This window comes from Sinohyriopsis cumingii, chromosome 1, assembly GCF_028554795.1.
Source record: "Sinohyriopsis cumingii isolate HCF-2022 chromosome 1, ASM2855479v2, whole genome shotgun sequence".
In the NCBI taxonomy this organism is placed as follows: Eukaryota; Metazoa; Mollusca; class Bivalvia; order Unionida; family Unionidae; genus Sinohyriopsis; species Sinohyriopsis cumingii.
In genome coordinates, this window is record NC_142961.1 from 189,016,243 (window position 1) to 189,038,403 (window position 22,161).

General features: G+C 34.8%; 2 protein-coding genes across 5 annotated transcripts in view; one reads left to right on the forward strand and one right to left on the reverse strand.

Moving 5' to 3' along the window:
• LOC149808557 (TATA box-binding protein-associated factor RNA polymerase I subunit A-like) overlaps positions 1-19,811 on the reverse strand; it is a 58,140-nt gene extending 38,329 nt beyond the window's left edge. The window contains exons 1-4 of one of the 4 annotated variants that reach the window (XM_089979049.1): positions 19,663-19,811; positions 8,721-8,829; positions 7,738-7,922; positions 4,974-5,038 (exon numbers count right to left, since the gene is read on the reverse strand). In XM_089979049.1, the coding sequence (XP_089835175.1) occupies positions 4,974-5,038; positions 7,738-7,922; positions 8,721-8,829; positions 19,663-19,737 (434 nt within the window). In that variant the 5' untranslated portion in view covers positions 19,738-19,811. Of the gene's footprint in view, positions 1-4,973; positions 5,039-7,737; positions 7,923-8,720; positions 8,830-13,531; positions 14,108-18,833; positions 18,930-19,662 lie in introns of those variants that run through there. The other 3 variants (XM_089979059.1, XM_089979067.1, XM_089979040.1) reach the window with 3 other exon arrangements.
• A 97-nt stretch (positions 19,812-19,908) lies between these two features.
• Positions 19,909-22,161, forward strand: part of LOC149808558 (lymphotoxin beta receptor inhibitor-like) — a 28,658-nt gene continuing 26,405 nt past the window's right edge. Inside the window, exon 1 of the mRNA XM_089979094.1 lies at positions 19,909-20,030. The gene's annotated coding sequence lies outside the window, so the exon portion shown is untranslated. The remainder of the gene's footprint in view (positions 20,031-22,161) is intronic.

A 22,161-nucleotide genomic window follows, 5' to 3' on the forward strand; every position in this document is an offset into this window, starting at 1 on the left:
ATAACAGCACGCATCAGCAGTGCCAGTCAGTCATTAGGACATCTTCACTCTCGCATACTGAATCTCAGGAATATCAAACTGTCCACCAAGATAAAGATATATAAAGCAGAAGTGATAAGAATCCTCCTATATGGATGTGAGACCTGGACAACATACAAGAAGCACATGAAGCAACTTGAGCACTTCTACACAAGAGCCCTGCACTGGATTATGGGAGTCAGATAGCAAGACAGAGTTATGAACCTAGAAGTGCTGGATAGAGCAGGCTTAAAAAATATTGAAGTTATGGTCATGAAAGCCCAACTCCTGTGGACGGGTCATGCCATCCGTATGGAGGAGTCTCGAATGCCACGTCAGATTTTGTGTGGAACTCTGTCTAGTAGACACAGAAAACGTGGTCGTCCAAAGAAAAGATTCAAAGATTCAATCAATGGCAGCCTGAGATGCTGCTCAATATCTGTGACAAACCTCGAGTCCTGTACCAAGGATAGACCTGGCTGGCATGCAGCTGTTAGTAATGGGTGAAAAACCTTCAAGATGCCTGCAGAACAAAAGTTGCCAATGCCAAGAAATGCAGGAAGGCCTCAACATCAAGAACCAACCCATGCCTCCAGTGTACACACTGCTTCAGGACACGAGCATCTCGTATCGGACTCATCAACCACATGAGGGCCCATCAGCGAAGAGCAGGATTGACTTCATCGAGCCCGATGGTTAGGCAACAACATCCTTTATATCATGACTTAGTCAAAAATCCATGCAGGTAAAAGGTTCTTTTCATTTCTCTAAGTCTTTTCTATTTCTAGTATTCTTATTCCATTATATACTGGGGGCCCCGAGTGGCCGAGTGGTCTAAAGCGCTCACCGTTACGGATCACTGCCATCTCACCTCTGTCTGCGTGAGTTCGAGTCTCAGCCTCGGCTAACGTTGGTACGTGAGAAAGCCTGCCAGTAGCTTATCGTGGGTCGGTGGTTCTTCCCGGGGTTTTCCAGGGTTCTTCCTCCACCAATTATACTGGCCGCCATGTATAGCCTATCTTGTGCTGAAAAATGGCGTTAAACCCTACAACAACAACAACAACAACAACAACCATTATATACTGTGGATAATGGAATGGTTGCTGGTCTTGATGTTATCACCTTCATGTCAAATTTTTTTCCCAATCTTTCTACTGTTGCTTGTAGTGGTTATTTCCATTGGGATGTCAGATAGGTGTAATTCTCTAGTTTGCTTTTTGATTTTCCTTAAGATTGGTGTAGACTCTTTTACTATGACTGTCTCTCCTGAAATGGTTATTTCACCAAATAGTAGTATTGGCAGGGTTCCTCTGGGTCGTAATACAAATCCTTTGTACCCATTTTGTAAAGGAGTAAGTTTGTCATAAGTATTCTGGGTTTATAACCTTTAGACATATCACAGAGATCTCACTAGGATTTTAAAACAAGGAGTACAGGACTCCCAGTTTGGTTAAAATAGGAGTCCCACCACCAAAAGTTGCAGTCCCTTCTTTCCTATAGAATCAACACAGACGTGAGTGCATCTATTTTTAGACGGAGAGGTTTCCGTAATGTAATCACTCACTTTAATATAGCTTCATTACAACAGTCCATTGACAGGATTGCAAATGTATGGTTTATTTATTTGTCTACGTCCTTGTAGTAATTTTAGGCAATAGTTAAATAGTATCTGATTTGCTGTTTTTTCCTGTATTTTCGCAAATACGTGTCAAGTCATAAAACAGCTAAGACCTTAAAGCGCATCTCGCGAATTCCACAACATAGCATTGTCCTCTAAGTTTCTGACCAACATAATTTGCAGTTTAAAGTCAAATCTTTAATAAAATAATACCTTGGCTTTGCTTTCAATGATTTGTATATTTTTCTGAAAACATCTGCCCAATGATGTACAAAAACAGACAATCTAATAAACTGGTACATCCCAGACTTAGCGAAGTACGCCATTATTTCCCGTTAGGCCTACTGGTTCACTTACAGTTTCAAACTAATTTTATGACAAAATAGTGTACTAGAGGCAGTTAATATATATCCAGATCACCGATTCTGATCTTTAAAAAACATATGTTTGTATGTTTTATCATCAAAGGATATCATGCAGGAAATTGATAGTTGCTACCATACTCGAAAAAGGGTTAATGGTCAATCAGCTATCAAAACATAATGTTTGTGAATGGGCAAAAGTTTGTTTGTCAACGTAATTGGTATCAAAACTAGGCCTAGCTACTGATGTCTTCATGAATACATTTCACTACAACACAAGAACTAACCGGGCAAAGGCGAGGGGCATTTTAAAAAAAGTATGGTCAGTCAATGTACCTCTTAAATAGCTCTTGTTCGTCCATCAGAGTGATATTGAATTTTGTCAATCCAAGTAAGGATTTATTCCAAACACTAAGCTAGGCATCACACACTTTCTTACACTTAGCTACTGTCCTATCCGAACTATCAATTCTAGCAGCTTTAGCACTCTTCTGAATCTTGTTCAAATCTTCGTAAGTTTGCCGTTTAACCCCAAAATACTTATCCAAATTTATGAATGGCATTTTGTCGAAGTCTCAACAAGTCTTGATTCTCATGCACTACTTATTTTGATACACAATGAACACAATAACGAAAGCTAAAGTTGTTTATTTCGATGTACTTTTATACATGACCACATGTACACCTCTGGGTTTTTCTGACTCTGAATTCAATTACTGTAAATATCAGTACATTTTCCCACCCGGCTGCCAGTCAAAGCCTTTGAACTGGCTGACCAGCTATTGCATCATGTTCTTTTTTATATACTCTTATAATGGCAACCTGTTTGTACATCAAGGGGTCTTTCAGTCACTGAATTCTGTCAATGTAAATATCAGCACAGCTAACTGATCAACACATTTTCCCACAAAGCAGGTGGCTGAAGCAGGACTGGCAAGTCTTTGAATTTTGTCGCACACCTATTGCATGTGTACGAAGAACTCCCTCCTCAGTGATTTTGTGCATCCCAGATCAAAAATTGGCATCCAAATACACGTAATTAAGCGTTTCCAAGATCTCTGCCTATCATCACTGTTGATGTTTTTGGTATCCTTTCTCGTGGTGTTTTTGACATATCCAGTTCTTGTGCACCTGCTTTGTATGAACATTCAAGGAACGACCTTTCACTTGTCTCTATCCTCTTTGTCTTGAAGACTTTTTCCAGCTCTTTTATTTCCTTGTGGGCAGCCACAATTTTTTTCTTTCTTGTATCTCATAAGTAGAGTTCACTATCTGTATTCTTCTTTCTGGTTTTTATTTCTGTATTATTTTGTGATGTAGTTTTTCTCATTTCATGGTCACAGAGCAATGTTGTAGTCCTTTGGTTCCTATGTTTATAACCCTATGGACTTTCAAGTAGTTGGTTTGGTTCATGCCATGGCAAGAGTTTGGGTAAAATTGTAAGACTTTCCTTCTCAAGAATGAGTGTCAGAATGGCATGTTTCAAATTGAGCAGAATAAATAAACATGTGGCAGCCCTTGTTACATGAGCAGAAAGTCCATGCAAGGCTATACCTTGTAGCATTATATGGACAATAACAGATGAATTTGTCAAACAATTCACCATTCTACATGTAACAGGTTCAAGTCAACCTGTACAGATAAATGCAATGAAGCATAACATCTGGACACTACATGCATTAGCGAAGAAAACTCACCTGTATGTAGCCAGTCATTGTGAACTTATACATACATTATATTATTATACATACATTATATTACATGTATATTAAGAGTTTTCTATAAGTCTCAGGGATTTGCACATTAGCATAAAAAAGTACATCCCGAATTCAGTTGTAAAGTTGCATAGGCTACCCTTGCAAGTAAGTGTGTAAAGACGACACAGTCTGGCCAAAATTGTCGAGGCAGAACTTTGTCAAGATACAAGAGAGACATGTTGGAAATGTAGACTAAGTATACTTTCCTAGTGAAGTGAGAACTCCTCCAACTTGTATCAACGTTGTTTCTGAAATGTTAAGAGCGTACTTCTTGGCATGAGTGGAGGTAGTAAATGACATATTCATGGGTTTTGCTGCCAATCTCGATGTCATGGGGAGATCACTCTGCCCAACTGCCACCTAGAAGGGAAGATAACTCTTGGCTCTTTAAAGAAGAAGTTGCACGGTTTCCTCTTTTCTTGAAGATAACAGTTAACACCATAATGCCTTCCAAATTTAAGTGAAGGCAAGAAATTGGCAATAAAATGTTTTAAAAGCATTAATGTAATACAAACAAAGGTCATGGTGACCAAGATGAGCCCTGCACATAACTGAATGGAGCTGCCAGAAATGGTCTAAAAGGTTGAATAAAAATCACTGACACCTATAAACAGGTAGTCTGTTTGAATGTATTCATTTTTTATCTTGTCAAGGACGAAAATGGCATATGAAAAGACGATAAATCCACATCTGTCTGCAATCAAGAAATACAATCAATATGTCAAAATCATAAAACTTGAAACCACCCTATTACTCAGAGACCTTTTAAAGATAAAAAGACAATAAAGTTGATATGTGTATTGATAATGTATTATATCATAGTCTGTGGATCGTGAACATATTTATACATGGTAGAGGTCTATCATTTCACATTTAGGATGGGGTACTTCATTCCCGAGTCCTGTTGGTAAAATACAGTATCCATTATTCTGAGTTTTAATGAATAAAAATTGTTGAATTAGTAGCTAAACTGGCTTCTGTTTGATATTTGTGGGATTAGTACATCAAGAAAACACTAATTCTGAGCCCTTATAACATAAGCTTAAAAATGTTACTAATTGGTATAATTATTGATACTGTCATGCCTACCTATCAACCCATTAACAGATATATAGCATAGACACAGATGTATCAATAAAACCTTATGTTTTTTACTTTCAGGTAATTAGCACAATCAGCTGCAGAAAACATTTGATGACTTTGTCTGTTCTGACATACTTGACAAGCTGCCCAATCAATGCTGAATTTCCGTCGGGATCTAGATAAAGAAGATGCAGTCCAACCTGAAAAAAAGCACAAAAAGCTAAGTGTAGGTAATCAAATAACAGACGATTTTTCTTTTCAAAGTCTTATTTGTAAAACTCACTTTAAGAAACAGATCAGGTTCCATATCATGAAATCTTATTTCCTCTATGCCAGTACAATATAATTAACTACACTACCCAAAGTCATTAAATGATGAGATATTAGTCACAGTGACCTACTGTTTGGTAACAGCATAGATGCAATAAGTTCTATAAAACCTCTTTTGAACATACCAGGGAAATTAAGACAAAATCTAAAAATGAACATAAAGGTACATAGGATACACAATAAATTAGGTCACGTCAGCATTCATTTGTAGTTATGAACCAGATTAAATTAGGTCACATCAGCATTAATTTGTAGCTATGAACCACATTAAATTAGGTCACATCAGCATTCATTGTTAGTTATGAATCAGATTAAATTAGGTCACATCAGCATTAATTTGTGGTTAAGAATCAGTAAATGAGGTCACATCATTTATATGTAGTCATGAATCAGAGTAAATTAGGTCACAGCCACATTCACTTCTAGTTATGAACCAGAATAAATTATGTCACATCAGCACTCATATGTAGTTATGAACTGGAGTAAATAAGGTTACAGCAGCATTCATTTGTGGTTAGGAATCATAGTAAATTAGGTCAGATCATTTATTTGCAGTAATCAGAGTAAATTAGGTCACATCAGCATTAATTTTATAGTTATAAAGCAGAGGTCCAAGCAGGCTTATGACTACTCACCTGGTTGACATTGGCCGAAAGCCAATATTTGTATCATCAGATAATCATGGACAAAAGATCTCAATTAAAATGAGTAAAATTATTTGAGCATTATCAAGAAGCAGAGATGGGAAATTAATTGATCATTTACTTGCCATGGTCAGTCTGCATAATGTGCACACATTTTAAAGGGCTGGATATTGGGATTCTTCTGTCAAGTCTGGATAAAATGTATCAACTGCTTTCGATCTCTTAAAAGATTTTTTTTATCCATTTTCAACAAAATTGACCATGTTCATAAATGGATTATCTTCATTTATGATACTTAAAAGGTCCAGATGAAAGGAATATTCCATCCATGGACTATCACCATTTATGTAACTTAAAAGGTCCAGATGAAAGGACTATTTCATCCATGGACTATCATCACTTATGAAACTTAAAAGGTCCAGATGAATGGACTACAATATACATGGATTATCATGATTTATCACATAATCAGAACACTTTACATATAAATGTAGTTCAGTTTCATGTTTTTGATATAACGTTAAAATATCACTTTATGCAATTATGACTGGTCCAAATAAAAAGTCCATGAAATTCTTTACCTTGCCTTCTGGAACTTTTTGCTTGAACTATCACTATTGCTATCAATGTTTTGGCTGCTATTTTTCAAAATGAATCACCCAATGGGAATAGGGGGAAAAATGTCATGTCTGTCGGAATATGGCCAATTTACCCCACATGGGCTTGTTAAACCATGTATTATAATGGCTGAAAAGGGGCATGAAACTCCAAACAAGCACAACAACAACAGTAAATAAAACTAAGGGACTTGGTCAATCAATAGTGAGTATGATGAGAGGGGTTGGTGGTATACCTGTATCATGGAATCCACCCTATATACACAAGTGGCTTAAATGTTAACTTACAGGAGTAAATAAATTCACTTCTGTTTGCAGAAGAATGTAGACATAACACGGTCTCTAAGCTGACAGAATATTATCTAACTACAGCATGTTTACGTGGTAAAATATCTCACGTGTTTCTTACTATGTGATGCAATTCCAACTCTAAACAAAATTTATCTACTGTAGTCTACTGTTCCAAATTGAATAATGCAAATATTAGGTCACAAATACATTACTGTAAATCTGAAATATCTGCATCCAAAATGAATATCCAACAATTGGAATGCTAAGTAGTAAAACTGGAATACTTTCACTGTTAAACGTTACACTAACTGAACTCACATACTGAACTTGCAATGATATGCCATGTTGAAAAATTATGTTGTTTCAGTCAAATATTCAATTTATTCAGAAGGATGGTTGCTCTTTAAATTATAATTGGCAAAGAAATCTAACAAATGTTACTGGCACAAAAAATTTAACTAGAGCCATGGACTATTTTTTAAATGGAGCCATGGACTATTTTTTAACTAGAGCCATGGACTATTTTTTAACTAGAGCCATGGACTATTTTTTAACAAGAGCCATGGACTATTTTTTAACAAGAGCCATGGACTATTTTTTATGTGCAACTAATGAAAGGTGTAGTATCTGGGTTAGAATGAACAAAAATATTATTTCTTCTTTCTCTCCTAATTTTTCTCATTAAAGTAAAAACTGTTAACAGAATCTCAAATGGGTAATGATTTGTTATGTGCATGGGGTAATCATTTGTTATGTGCATGGGGTAATGATCTGTTATGTGCATGGGGTAATGATTTATTATGTGCACTGGGTAATGATTTTTTATGTGCATGGGGTAATAATTTATTATGTGCATGCTATAAATAGTCCTTGCATCAGTTACACTCTTAAAGATTTAAAAATGTTCAGATCCTTAATTATTATCAGCACATTATGTTATTGCTTTGTAATTTCATGGAGAGAGAGAGAGAGAGAGAGAGAGAGAGAGAGAGCCAACACTCTTTGCTAAAGGCTTACCTTCCACAGGGCAACAAACGTATCCTTGGGTTCCCTAACTACAGCATGTAATATTTTGAGGACCTCATTCCATCTGTGGCTCAGGGCACATTCCCGCAAGATCATTAGCAGCCTAGGGACAATTAGGGACTTATCTGCATCCAGGAGTTTCCTATCATCCCTGTATTGCTGGTATAGGGAATTTTCTGAGCCAAGATAATAAAATGGATGATAGACTTTAAGATTAATCCCAGATTCTGCAATTCCTTCATCTAAACCATTTTGGATACACATCCAAGTACAAATAACTGCATTATACAAGACAAAAAACTATTAAAAAAAGTTGGGAAAAAACCCATATAAATTGATTGACTTAAATGATAGAATTGCGAATGGCACATTACACACACACCTATACACATACCCCGTGTCTAGTGGTCCTCTATGCAGGAATTCTGGGGAATGGTTCAATCTGGAGATTACTGACCAATGGGTCTCAGTGAAATGGACCTTTGGGTGAGGTATTCAGTTTTTAACAAAATTTACTATGCAGAAATCAAAATTTTCTTCTCTGACACAATGACTCTCGCTTCTGACCTTTGCATGCATTCATCAATAAAGTTAGGTAACTCTAAATGCTGAACTACTCAAGGGTTATTGTGCTGAAAAAAGATCAATAACAGACAGACACCATCATAACAATATGCTACACCTTGTGGCAGGTGTGAAAGAAAAAGGCTTATTTATCTGTAAATTTTCTTATATGTATTTAAAATGTGTAGTTGATGCATGTGACCTTGGAAATAAAGGTCCAAAAATTTACCATGTTCCATTTCTAACATTACATGTATACTGCATTTTGATCTGGCTTTATCATAATGAACCAAATAATGTTAACGCTAAGCTTAACCAGGTGTAATAACAATGACCTAATGCAACCCCTACATCTTGTTTGCCTTTAATGGCATGCCAATTGCTGCTAGCATTGAATTAAACTCCCCTACCATTACTTTCTTTCATGGACTCCACAAGTTCACTGAACCACTGTGCAAAACCATCATGAACATCTGAGGAATCTACTGAGGGTCCTAGCAAATAGGAGGCCAATTCCTTCTGAAATTTAAACAACATTCAATTATATATATATATATATATATATATATATATATATATATATATATATATATATATATATATATATATATATATATATAAATGGTGTCCTGGTATTTGGTTACTTTTTTCAATCTCAAATTATATCCAGGAAAAATATTTGGATTGAAAAAGTCCACCAGAATATTTTTTAAAAAAAAGGAACATTGGACTGCACTAAAAGAAATGGATTCGTTACTTAAACTGAAAATGTTCCATCTCTTATATGTCAAGTCCAACTGCAAACAACAAAGATCCAGATCTGTCATTGTACTTGCAGTTCAGGGTTTATGTCATTTGTTCTACTGTTTACTCCTAACAAACTACTCAGACCCAGATCTTCCAGTGCATTACGTGACAGCAGACCTGGGTCTGTGTAGTTGGACTCATAAGTGAATATAGACAACATAACGAACCCTTGGATATCAACTTAAGAGACTGCAACTAATGTTGTGCCTGTCATTAATAGTCCAAGTAAGGATCAAGACAATATTTTCATTTCTGTGTAAATTATATATATATATAAATATAAATATATATATATATATATATATATATATATATATATATATATATATATATGGCATATCGTCCTGCCCCATTTTGAAGCCTTCCTGTTCTGACAGTGTCATAAACTCTCAGTTCTCAAGACAACACACATCTCAACGGTGTTGAATCATATGACCACAATAAATGTGCATCAAAACTGGTGACATAATATTGTAACTTTCCAACAAGATGTAATCGCATTGAAAGCAAACACAAAGAGAAGGGAATATAACAATGTCATTTGATATGCATGCTAGGAATCATGCCAAAAGGAGTGCATTTCTGCAAAAGTGAAATTAGGTGCTTAAGTCTATTAAAACTAAGGACTCGTGGACTAAACACAAATTCTACTATTTCAGAATCCACCATGGTATAAAATAAAGTAAGTGGTGATGTGGAAAAAAAGGAAAGAGACCAACAAAATCACACAGAGAGTGACAGAACAGTGATTATTGAGGTAATGGAATATATTACCTAAAATCATTATTTTGACATTTGAGAGAAAAAAAGGAAGTGACAAAAAATCAGGGTGAGAGGGAATAGTGCTTATTGAGGTAATGGAATAATAATAATAATGATAATAATAATGAGGACTTTGTATAGCGCCTAATCTTTAGAAGCTCTAAATGCTTTACAACATTTGACAACACATATAAGATATAAAAAAACATATAATAATATTATTACAAAAAACAAACACCATGAAATTAGAAAAACATTAAAAAATAAAAAAACATCCTGAGAATATTTCAGGTAGGAAATATTATTAGGTCTTTAAGTTTGTTCTTGTTGTCGAAATAAGTGAGTTTTGAGAGCCCTCTTGAATGTGATCACTGTGTCTTTGTGTCTAAGTTCCGTGGGCAATTCATTCCATGTTGCTGGGCCTTGGTATGCAAAAGAACGCTGTCCATATGACTTTGTTTTCATAGTGGGAATAATGAGTATACGATTGTCAGAAGAGGAGCATAAGTATCTTGCCGGTGTGTACACATGGGTGAGATCGGATAGGAATGTTGGACTAGAGTCCGACAGTGAAATGTAGCACAGAGAACAAATTTTGTGTTTGATTCTGGATCAAATGGATAGCCAGTGTAGGGTACAGAGCAGCGGGGATGTGTGCTCTGATCGTGGTACTCTAAGTATGATCCAAGCAGATGTGTTTTGAACTTTTTGAAGTTTCTGGAGTAGATACTGAGATGAACCAAACAGAATTGAGTTACAATAGTCCAGTCTTGAAAGTACTAATGAACACACAAGTGTTCTAGTGGCTTCAACTGAAAGATATTTGCGAATGGAGCTGATGCGTCTCAGCTCAAGATAAGCAGCCTTGCATATGTTCATGACATGTTGGTGCAATGTGAGAGTACTGTCCAGAGTAACACCTAGGTTTTGTACTGATTGTGTGAATTTAATGTTGGTGTTGCTGATATTTATTGTTTGAGGTAAAGGATGTGAAAGAGAAAGTCTTTGTGTTGTGATCAGAATGGCCTCAGTTTTATCATCATTCATCTGCATCTTGTTTCATGTCATCTATGATTTCACATCAGAAATGCACCTATCTACACCTTGGATGGTAGCATCAACTTCAGTTCGGTGGCTAGATTTGTATATTTGGGTGTCATCTGCATACAGTTGGTGAGACACTGGATGATGATCTATGACATTTGAGAGCAGCTGAGTGTACATAATGAAAAGAACAGGTCCAAGAACAGACCCCTGTGGAACACCACAAAATAGATCAACAGGGCTGGAGTGTATTCCATTTGCATATGAATGTATCACCAAAATCATTATTCTGATAACTGGTACATTTTCTTTCATTATATTGTGTCATGTATATTTAGTCTGTGTTCTTTGTTGACTTTTCTCCAGTTATATGTTATATATACATGACTATTTTTGTATATAACCATATTTTGAACCTGACAAGTGATATTTATTTTTTTAAAAACATAATACATAGCTACTATTTCTCTATCATTGTCAATTAAATATTCAGATCATTATTAATAGTAAACATGTTTACTTTAATTTAATTTAAAGATACAGACCTTAGAAACTTCCAGAATGGAAATGTCCTATTAGTTGACAGAAGATTTATAAAATATGGTGACCTAGGACAAAAAGACAGGTTATTTAATCTTGTTTACACTGTGACCTAGGTCAAGTACAGCGGTATATAATCTTGTTTACATTGTGACCTAGGTCAAGTAGATGGGTATATAATCTTGTTTACATTGGAATTATTCATTCTAGCTATAACATTTGAAGCAGAATCAGTCTTATTGTTGAGTTTTTAATCTAGATGGATTTATTTATTCAAATTACTATTCAATGGAATTACAAAGTGCTCAATAATATTCTTGGATTAAAACTTTAATTTTGAATTTTTGTGAATTCCGACAAGGATAGTTTGTATAATACTATTATGATACACCAAAAGATTATTAGCACATTGCTACACTCCAGGCCATTAGTATGACTACAGGCACATCAACACATTCAGTACCAGAATTTATTTGGAATACCACTGGAATTCATTTAGAATTTTATACATCTGGACTTCTGACAGAACTTTTAGGATGATTTGGGACTTCATTTACAAAAATTAGTGGGGGCCCTGAGTGGCTGAGTGGTTTAAAGTGCTCTCTGTTACGGATCACTGTCATCTCACCTCTGTCTGCATGGGTTCAAGTCTCGGATTCGGTCAATGTGGGTATGTGATAAAGCTTGCCAGTAGCTTCTCGAGGGTCGGTGGTTCTTTCCAGGGATTTCCCTGGTTCTTCCTCCACCATTAATACTGGTCACCATGTATAGCCTATGATGTGCTCAAAAATGACGTTAAACCCTACAACAACAGCAACAACAAAAATTAGCTGTTTTTTTATTAAAATTTTCACTCTGTATTATAAGGAAATAAATCATTCATTGAATTTTACAAAACTTGTTACAACTTTATGGTCTTAAAATAAGTAACAAGAAAGAGCAATTGCCAACTAGTTTTTGTATAACTCAAAATATAACTTATTTCCCTAAAATATAAAGTCAAACAATTGAAAATATCTTACAGTATGGTGAATGAATTCCTAAAGTACTAAATTTTCTATCAATTCCAAAAGAGTTTAGTAATTTGAATTAATTCCAATGGTATTTCATATGACAGTCTGTATTGTAATGATGTATCAACAATACAGAACAATCACTATGTTATAATCCCAAAATGGGGGCCATGAGTGACTCAGTGGTCTAAAGTGCTCTCTGTTATGGATCACTGCCACTTCATCTGTCTGCATGGGTTCAAGCCTCGGATTCGGCCAATGTGGGTATGTGAGAAAGCTTGCCAGTAGCTTCTCGTGGATTGGTGGTTCTTTCCAGGGTTTTCCTGGGTTCTTCCTCCACCATTAATACTGGCCGCTATGTATAGCCTATCGTGTGCTAAAAAATGGCATTAAACCCCACAACAACAACAAGAACAATAATCCCAAAATGTCTTTAAATGAATGTATAGTAATTATGTACAGGTATAAATCCAAACAGTCTTTAAATGATTCACAGTAATTCCGTACAGCTATTATATATTCATAGAATCTTTAAAAGAATGTTTGAGAACTATAATTCCAACAAATGATTAAATTAAATAAATGAACCAATCCTCTCAATTTAAACTCTTCCAAGACTGGTCCTTAAATTAGAGGATGTGATGTTTATCTAGATTACTAGTACTAGTCAACCCTGAAACCCATGAATTAAACGGTTTACACACTATATATCACTTGTCTTTAGAGTGCAAACTATGATCATATATTAGCATTAAAAACTATCATTAACTAAATGACCCTTACAAAATCTATTATTATGAAAATAATACACATAATATAGATATACATACCAACAGAAAAGTTTAAAATGCAAATAACACATACACTAAAAACTTTGTACAAAACATTTAAATTATAACAACATAAACCATAAATACAAATGCATCATTCTCACTGTAAAATAAATCACAAATGTCCTTTAAAAACGTTACTGAATCTAAATGCACTTTTTAATACTAACTCTGTGTGGGTTCGAGTCTCGGATTCAGCCAATGTGGGTAAGTAAGAAAGCTTACCAGTAGCTTCTTGTGGGTTGGTGATTCTTTCCGGGGGGGTTTCCCAGGTTCTTCCTCCACCATTAATACTGGCCACCATGTATAGCCTATCGTGTGCTGAAAAATGGTGTTAAACCCAACAACAACAACAATACTGTCTAAAGTAAAGTATGCTGAAATGTCCCCCATGTGGGCTGAACCATTCCCATTGATATAGTGGGACAAAACATCCCAACAGAATCATCACATGCAATATGAAAAATAACTCTTGTTTATGCATGAAGGCAATTTAGAGTGCAGGCTGATTTGGGCCAGGCTTATTCAGACTAATACACAGGCTGATTTGCATCATGTGAGATGAAATATTTTTAAGTCTATTCTTAAATTTAAATGTGACTACTGTTTAAAATGCATATATATCAGTATTACTATTATTTCCCATGTGCACTGAGCAATACAAAACTTTATTTAGTGAAATAAAACCCTGATTTTACATAAGAAATGGCATTGCTTTATATACAAATCAAATAATATAATGGATTATGTGTATTATTTATCTCACACTGCAAATTTAACAGTAAGCTATTTTTAAAGCAGCTCATTCACCCGAGTGCAAAATTGAAAATGTTAACTTTGTTTTTACTGGAAAAAATACAATTACTAACAGTGAAAATATTGTAAGAATTGGGCTCATGCAATAAAGTTGTGTGTGTGTGAAATTTATGATTTAATTCAATAAAATATCATGCATCAAAATAAGACACCTATATTCTACTAATCTTGTGGACCTCATAGTACTTATAATATACTCATAGTACTTATAATATACTCATATTACTTATAATATACTCATAGTACTTATAATATACTCATAGTACTTATAATATACTCGTATTACTTATACTCATAGTACTTATAATATACTCATATTACTTATACTCATAGTACTTATAATATACTCATAGTACTTATACTCAGTACTATACTCATAGTACTTATAATATACTCATATTACTTATAATATACTCATATTACTTATAATATACTCATAGTACTTATAATATACTCGTATTACTTATACTCATAGTACTATACTCAGTACTTATAATATACTCATATTACTTATAATATACTCACAGTACTTATAATATACTCATATTACTTATAATATACTCATATTACTTATAATATACTCATATTACTTATACTCATATTAGTTATACTCATAGTACTTATAATATACTCATAGTATTTATAATATACTCATAGTACTATACTCATAGTACTTATAATATACTCATAGTACTTATAATATACTCACAGTACTTAGAATATACTCATAGTACTTATAATATACTCATAGTACTTATAATAAAGACAATTAGAACCTAATGTGAATGATGGTTTTATCTCTGCTCCTCATATTTAAAGGAATGGCCAGCTGATCAATGCTACTAAAACTGTCTGATCATCAAACTGAATAAACAATGACAGTGAATTCAATCTGCAAAACATCATACATGTCTGATTAATGACAGTATAATTAGTCTTATCAGAACCACTCTGATGGCCTAGTGCTTAGAGCATCTGCCTTGGATGTGGGAGGTCGCGGGTTCAAACCACAGCCAAGTCATACCAAAGACTTGTAAAAATGGTACTAACAGCTGCCTCACTAGGTGCTCAGCATTAAAAGGTTAGTGTTAGGACTGGTTGGCCTGGTGTCACAGTGGTGAAAAAATATGATCACACGATGCCCGGGGCCCCTCTAACTTTAGTTTGGGCCTGTCCTGTATTCCATGTGAAGTGCCTGTCAGGCTTGTCGAAAAAAAAAAATGGTTTGCCTGAAGAAACTTTTGATTGCGCTGATGAAATGTTGTTGTTGTTGTTGTGGGGTTTAACGCCATTTTTCAGCACACGATAGGCTATACATGGCGGCCAGTATTAATGGTGGAGGAAGAACCCGGAAAACCCCGGAAAGAACCACTGACCCATGAGAAGCTACTGGCAAGCTTTCTCACATGCCCACATTGGCTGAATCTTAGACTCGAACCGCCGCAGACAGAGGTGAAATGGCAGTGATCCGTAACGAAGAGCGCTTTAGACCACTTGGCCACTCGGGGCCCCGCTGATGAAATGAGTAAATGTACTTTCAAGATGCTGACATACATGCTATAACAAGGCACAATCTAAATCAGATTACCACTGTCCTATGTGGAATATGCATCCATTTTAGTCAAATGGAAGCTTTGCTAAAAAATAAAATTTTGCACTCTCAAACCCTCTGACAAGGTTATGTTGCAAAAAAACAAAATTGTCAGTAATCTTTAAAAAAAACAACAATAAAAAACCTTTCAATCTATGCCTGTTACATGTAGTATGTACAAACGGTAATCTTTAATAATTGGAACTGATATAAAATATCCCTTGGGCAGTTTAAATAGCGGCAATTAAAGGAAAGTGATCAGGTAATATAATATAAAATAGAATCAAAGTTTCACATTAACTGGCTGACAATAGCTAGTGAGATGTGTTGAAGGTTGCAGTGGATGAACCCATTGTGCTAATTTGAATAGGTAGGATCAGGAAGTGGAACAATCCATCATAGGTAAATCAAAGAAATGATAGATATGTATACAAAAACAAGTTATTACATATTATTGCATTGAATGAGAATGTTTAAGCCGCTATGTATTATATTTTTTACAAGTTTGTGAACAGCAGCAATGTTTCTTTGAAGTCGGATTTTAATGTTATCATTTCAGTTATGGTAATAGTAATAGTGTTAAAGTGTAATTAATTTTTTATTGAATATATATTCAAACTGTAGCTATTGCAACATTGTGTGACAATATTAGAAATAGGAAAATTTTGGTCTTGTGGAAATTTGTGTCTGGCAAACCTGTCTCCCTAATCACAGTAATGCGCTGTAATGAACAGTAATGGAGAGTAATGGATAGTAATGGGGACAAATATACAATACTGCAAAAGAAATTATAGCAATGTACATTAAATTTTGATTGTACAGACTTAAACACATAAATCATAAATAACAAATGTGGTTGTTTCGTTTTAATGTAAACTTCTCAGGAAGGGAGATGTAGTGTAAGCCTTAATCTAATTAGCTTTGTAATATCACTTGACAGTAAAAGTAATCAGACATTCCACACTGAACTAGACCTGATACACACCAACAGCTGGTTTATGTTATACATTCACTAGGGTTTAAGTTCCATGGGAAATATACTCTCAGGGCAGTCTTTACTCACCTTCCAAGCTGTATTTATGTCTTGTATTTAATAAATAGTATAGAATGCCTTCTGCAGTTATTCTTCAATAACAAATAACATTACAAAGACAGTTGACATACATACATAGAATTAAATGAGAGGGACGAAAGACGAGTAGTGATTCATGAAGTCTAAAATGTAAAATTTTAAATAACAATCATGATGAACAAAAAGTAAATATTTTTCTGAATCTTTTTCTTTTAATAATAAATTTCTGCATATAAATTAGCAATAATGTAACTAGAAGGCGCTTCAGTCGGTCCGAGTGCCACCATCTAACTATTTTTGTACAGAAAGGGTACCCCTTTTTACGGGTCTCCCGTTCTTTTAACTTTGGATATTTTCATGAATAGCGTGAACAATTTAGGTGATAACCTGTGCAAAGGAAACCATTTGGCTTTTCTTTTAAACTATACGTTATTATAAATTCTGAGTAATTAAAGCTGCAAATTCTGGATTGGCCAAGGCACATTTCCCCAAAATGTCCTTTTATATACCACATACATTTGTAAATTATGCCTCAAGAACAGTCAGGTTATATTCTCTAGTGACTGCTTCATTAATTAACAAAAAATCCTCTCCATTACTGGATTTGCAGGCAATAAAATAAGTTGTTTGCACTTGCTATGAGCAAAAACCATGAAAAGGAGTATACTTTATTTGCTAATTTGCTATTTCTGATGGTTTGACCTTCTCAAAAATACCATATTTATTAACCTGAGATGAAATATTAAATTTGGCCTGTTATCTCTATATAAATCTTATAAAACTAGTTCCATTAATTTACGCCATTCTTGTAATTTCTCTTATATTACAGTATTTTCGTCTACATTACTGTCCATAACTGCCCATTAGCATACATTACTGTGTTTAGGGAGACTGTAAGCAGCAATACGTACAAAACAGCACAGAAGTCTGACGTTTTATCAATAAAGTACGGTGAAATCTCTGACAACATGAAATTACTTTATCGGTAATATAAATGAACACTTCATTTACTGCCATGTTGGCCAATTCTGCGCAGTGGGTAATTCTGCACAACGATACGTCATTTCTGTAAACATTGGATCACGTGCTATTTTGGGTCAAAATCCATTTTGTATCCAGAAAGAACAATCGTATATTAATTAAGAAAAGTGATATTCATAAAGTGTACCAAAATATCCCACATTTAGACTCAAAATGCACATAAAAATGTGATTTCTAAATGGCAACGTGTAGACCCACTCTATGACCTTGAACCTGTAACCCAGAAAATTTGATTTACTATGCATCTTTTAGAATAATACAAATAAATACGTTATATAAAAGATGGAAATGTGTACCTTAAAACAAAACTGTATTTTAATCCAAGTTTCCAATTTTGCAAGAAGTTGTCCCACACATACAAAATCATCTACTACCCAACATGTCTACTTGCCGCTATAATATAAATTATCAACAAATTCCTCGGCGTATAGTCTGTTTCTAAATTCTGTAGTAATTTTTCCCTATCAACAAGACGTTGTAATCACACTACATCCTATTCATTGCTGTTTCTCTTCCACGTAATAGCTTATTTTTCATAAAATGTTGAACTTTACTGACTTTTTTACAAGATCGGTTTAGTTTGCTTAATACCTCTTGCCATTTATTGGCACTTTTACGTTGAATTTTGTAAAACTAGCTATAAACCTGACCTAATTACTCGACTGAACCGCTGACAGAAACAGTCCAAAGTAATATATTTCATTTCTTTAGCCCAAATGGATAAACATGACATCTTTTCAAAGCTACGCGCAGAATAGGCCGACATATCGCGAGTCAGGAAAACAGGGGGTGGTATTAGTCCTACCTGTAAGACCCGACGCTGATATTTATGTTGTGGGCGTCAGGGTCTTACAGCCTAACTAATGGCACTGTGTAGTGTGTTTTTGATGCCGACTAACATCGTTACGAAAGTAAAATTTTCAGGAATATTTCACACAACTGACAACTAAAATAATGACGCTTTTCTACAAAGTAAAGTTATATTATTTTAGTCAGACTTTACTTACTATGATGCCTTTTCTCTAATAAATTCAAATTCTCACAAAAGAAATGGACCCGTTTTCAAGTTTCTTTGGCCTACTTTTCAGTGGGCTGGAAAGCGATGAAAGCCGAGAATGCTGAAAGCGGATAAAGTTGAAACATTACTTTTAACAAAACGAATAACAAATATATTATGCCTATTGGAACTGTAAGCAACGTTTCGTTTCGTTCAAGAAACATATCCCAAACATCAACCTACTTGAACTTACTTCGGCATACTTCGACTACCGTCGCATTGCAACAAATTCAAATGTATGTCAACGGAACGTGAAAATGCATCCATTTGCTAGTGTCATATTTTTATTCCACCAGGATAAAGCAGCACAGTAAGTATATTAATTATACATAAATTAGTGGAAAAATGTCGATATAGGCTGCCAAATGTGTGAGATGTTCCTGAAACTTTGATTACTCATTCCGATGTCAACGACATCGGAACACACTATACATGGCCGTTATATGGACAGTAAGACATAGCACCTCAACAAAATCAAAATGTGCTATGTCTTACATGTAGGACTAGGGGTGGTTTCCTCTGTGTTCAAAATCGATATTATTTTGAACAGAATATTCTGGTGACCATTGCATCTTTTCAAATGGTAAGCATTGCTGTATTTTATTTTTGTCAATCGCTCGAATTCCGTATGCGTTTTGCTTCAATATTGGAAACGAAAACCTTAGGTGCGCAGAAATGTCCGACCGCAGTGTATATTATACAGTAGTACCGATAGCGATAAGGTGATTTCATGTTGTCAGAGATTTCGCCGTCCAGTCAAAACAGTTTAGCTCACGCACAGCTTTACTTTCTTGGTATGAAAACTCCTCACTACCGACACTTTCGTTTTCAATCGTTTCTATATCACTATCCATTCCACTCTGAACAGACCTCCTAAAGTGAAAAACACCGGAACTTTTAATGTTTACATGTTCTGTCTAGATGGCGCTTATTGTTGTAGTCGTTTCATATTTTCCCCTAGGAAGAGTTAACTAAGTCTGTGATTGTTAGATGCTTAACTTATTTTAAATTCTAATTCACGCCTCCATACAGCTTGGAAGAGCACATCCAGTCGGCAACATCTGTATTGACAACTCATCAAAAACGTAACTGTACAGGATATCCGTGTATTTTGAAATTTTTTGCATCTGTATCTCACCAAAATAAGGTAAGCAAGATATCCACGCATTCAAACTGATTAATGTTCTTTGGTAGTTGTTGCTGGTAAATGATACCTGTAACAGCTGTATAAAGGGATCATGGTCAAAACGGACCGGTACCAAAAAGGTCCACGACCAAAACGGACTAGTTATTAAAATGCCCATTTATGTATCAGTTACCAGTTACTAGTATCATGTCTACTAAAAGTAACTAATACGTAAATATCAAATCCTTGTTTTACTGTGAAATGTCTTTAAATAATGTGTGGTGGAGAATCATTGTGCAGTATGTTACAATCTTAGTCACTGATCATGAAAATAATTGCGACACGCTACTACATGTTCTATGTAAAATGAACAAAGAATGCAACAAAATAATCGTGTAAGAAAACATTGGAAGTTAAGCGAATCAGTGATATTTTTGTTATAACATATCAAGACTGAATACGAGTTAGTGTCATCCACGTGTGGTTTGTGCATGCCAACTTTGTCATGGTATTGCCTTAATTAAGTAATGACGATTTCATTAACGATGCGAAGACTACTGACTCTTCCTGTTTCACATACATTCAGTATCATTAATACATGTGTATGCATAGTTTATTTGCGTTGATTATAATGTATGTTTTCAATGAACATTTGTTATATTCTGTGCCTTGTAGGCACAGTTATTGTGTTGTGGTTGCAATGAAGTTCAAGCCACAGTTGGAAAAGAATTAAGAGGTTATTTGTATATATAAAAAAGATTTTTGTTTGTATAAGAGAAATAGAAGAAAAGATATCATATCTAACTAGCATAAGCAACAAAAGACAAACAAACACTAATGCCATTTTAGATTCATAAATTTGCTAATAATAACAAGAATTATTGCTAATACATGAATATTAAAATCTATCAAATACTACAACAATATTGCTCATAATGGCTGTCAAATAAATGTAACAGCAAAATATAGTAAACAATTCTACAACAGCAACAGATAATCGTCAAACTATAAAAGCACGCAAACTTAGATATTCACTTTTCAACAAAAAACTTACAACACAACAAAATTATATACAGTGACTGTCGACGTTAATAGTACCATATAGGATGCAATCCTAGAATAACAGGGATATAGTACTGTTGTTGCTACAGTGTTATACATAAACTCTGGAACCATACAGCTGGCCGATGGGCTAAAAAAAACTTTGAGGTTTTGATTTCGTGATGCATGTACTGGTCCCAAAGTGTATTTAATGAATTTTGTAATCTGTAACTTCGTCTCTCACATCCTAGGCCATTACACTGGACGGCTAAGCCACAGGTGCTCATAGTGAGCTTAATGTTGAGAGAGAAAAAAACAATAGTATGATGCAAACAAAATCATTCAGAGTGAGAAAAGTACCTTAGAGTACCCCCATGACACTTTCTGACATAGGACCCTGTCTATCATACTGTATAAGAGAGAAGGTATGTAACTTCCAAATACTTGGTTCCACCCAAAACCCTCGATTTCCTTCTGCTATTTCAGGCTTTAAAGGCACATGACCATACACTATGGCTTGTTATACTCCTGAGATATTTTTCTGTTCATCAAGCCATCATTGACTTTTCTGCATTGTACCAAACTAAGGTTACAGGCTCCGAAACGTGCAATTTTCTCTAAATTTGCCTGCTGGGACAACTCTGAGATCATGTGACAACTGGTGAAAGGAGCTACATATACCATGATACATCCCATGTTTAATTACAGAACAGTGGTAGATGCAAAAGGGTATACATTAAAGTGTAACCTTTTGAGCCAATCATATTTTGACGTGTGTGCCTCATAGTATACATGTTTTGAAAATGAGAATCAACCCTGAAATATGATTGGCTCAAAAGGTTATACTTTATTGTATACTCTCATTAATTACACATTCAAATGATTCCTAACATGGTGTGATCATGTTATTACCTGTTTTTGCCATGGTACAAATAGTCTACATCGTGAAATGGTTCTTGGATGCATGGATGTTATTTAAGTATAACCTAATGAGCCAGTCATATTTTGACATTGACTTGTGTGCCCCATAGTATACATGTTTGGAAAATGAGAGTCACTTGTATGCAACGTATGTGTAGTGAAAAAGACAATAACTAAATCTTTCCTAGAA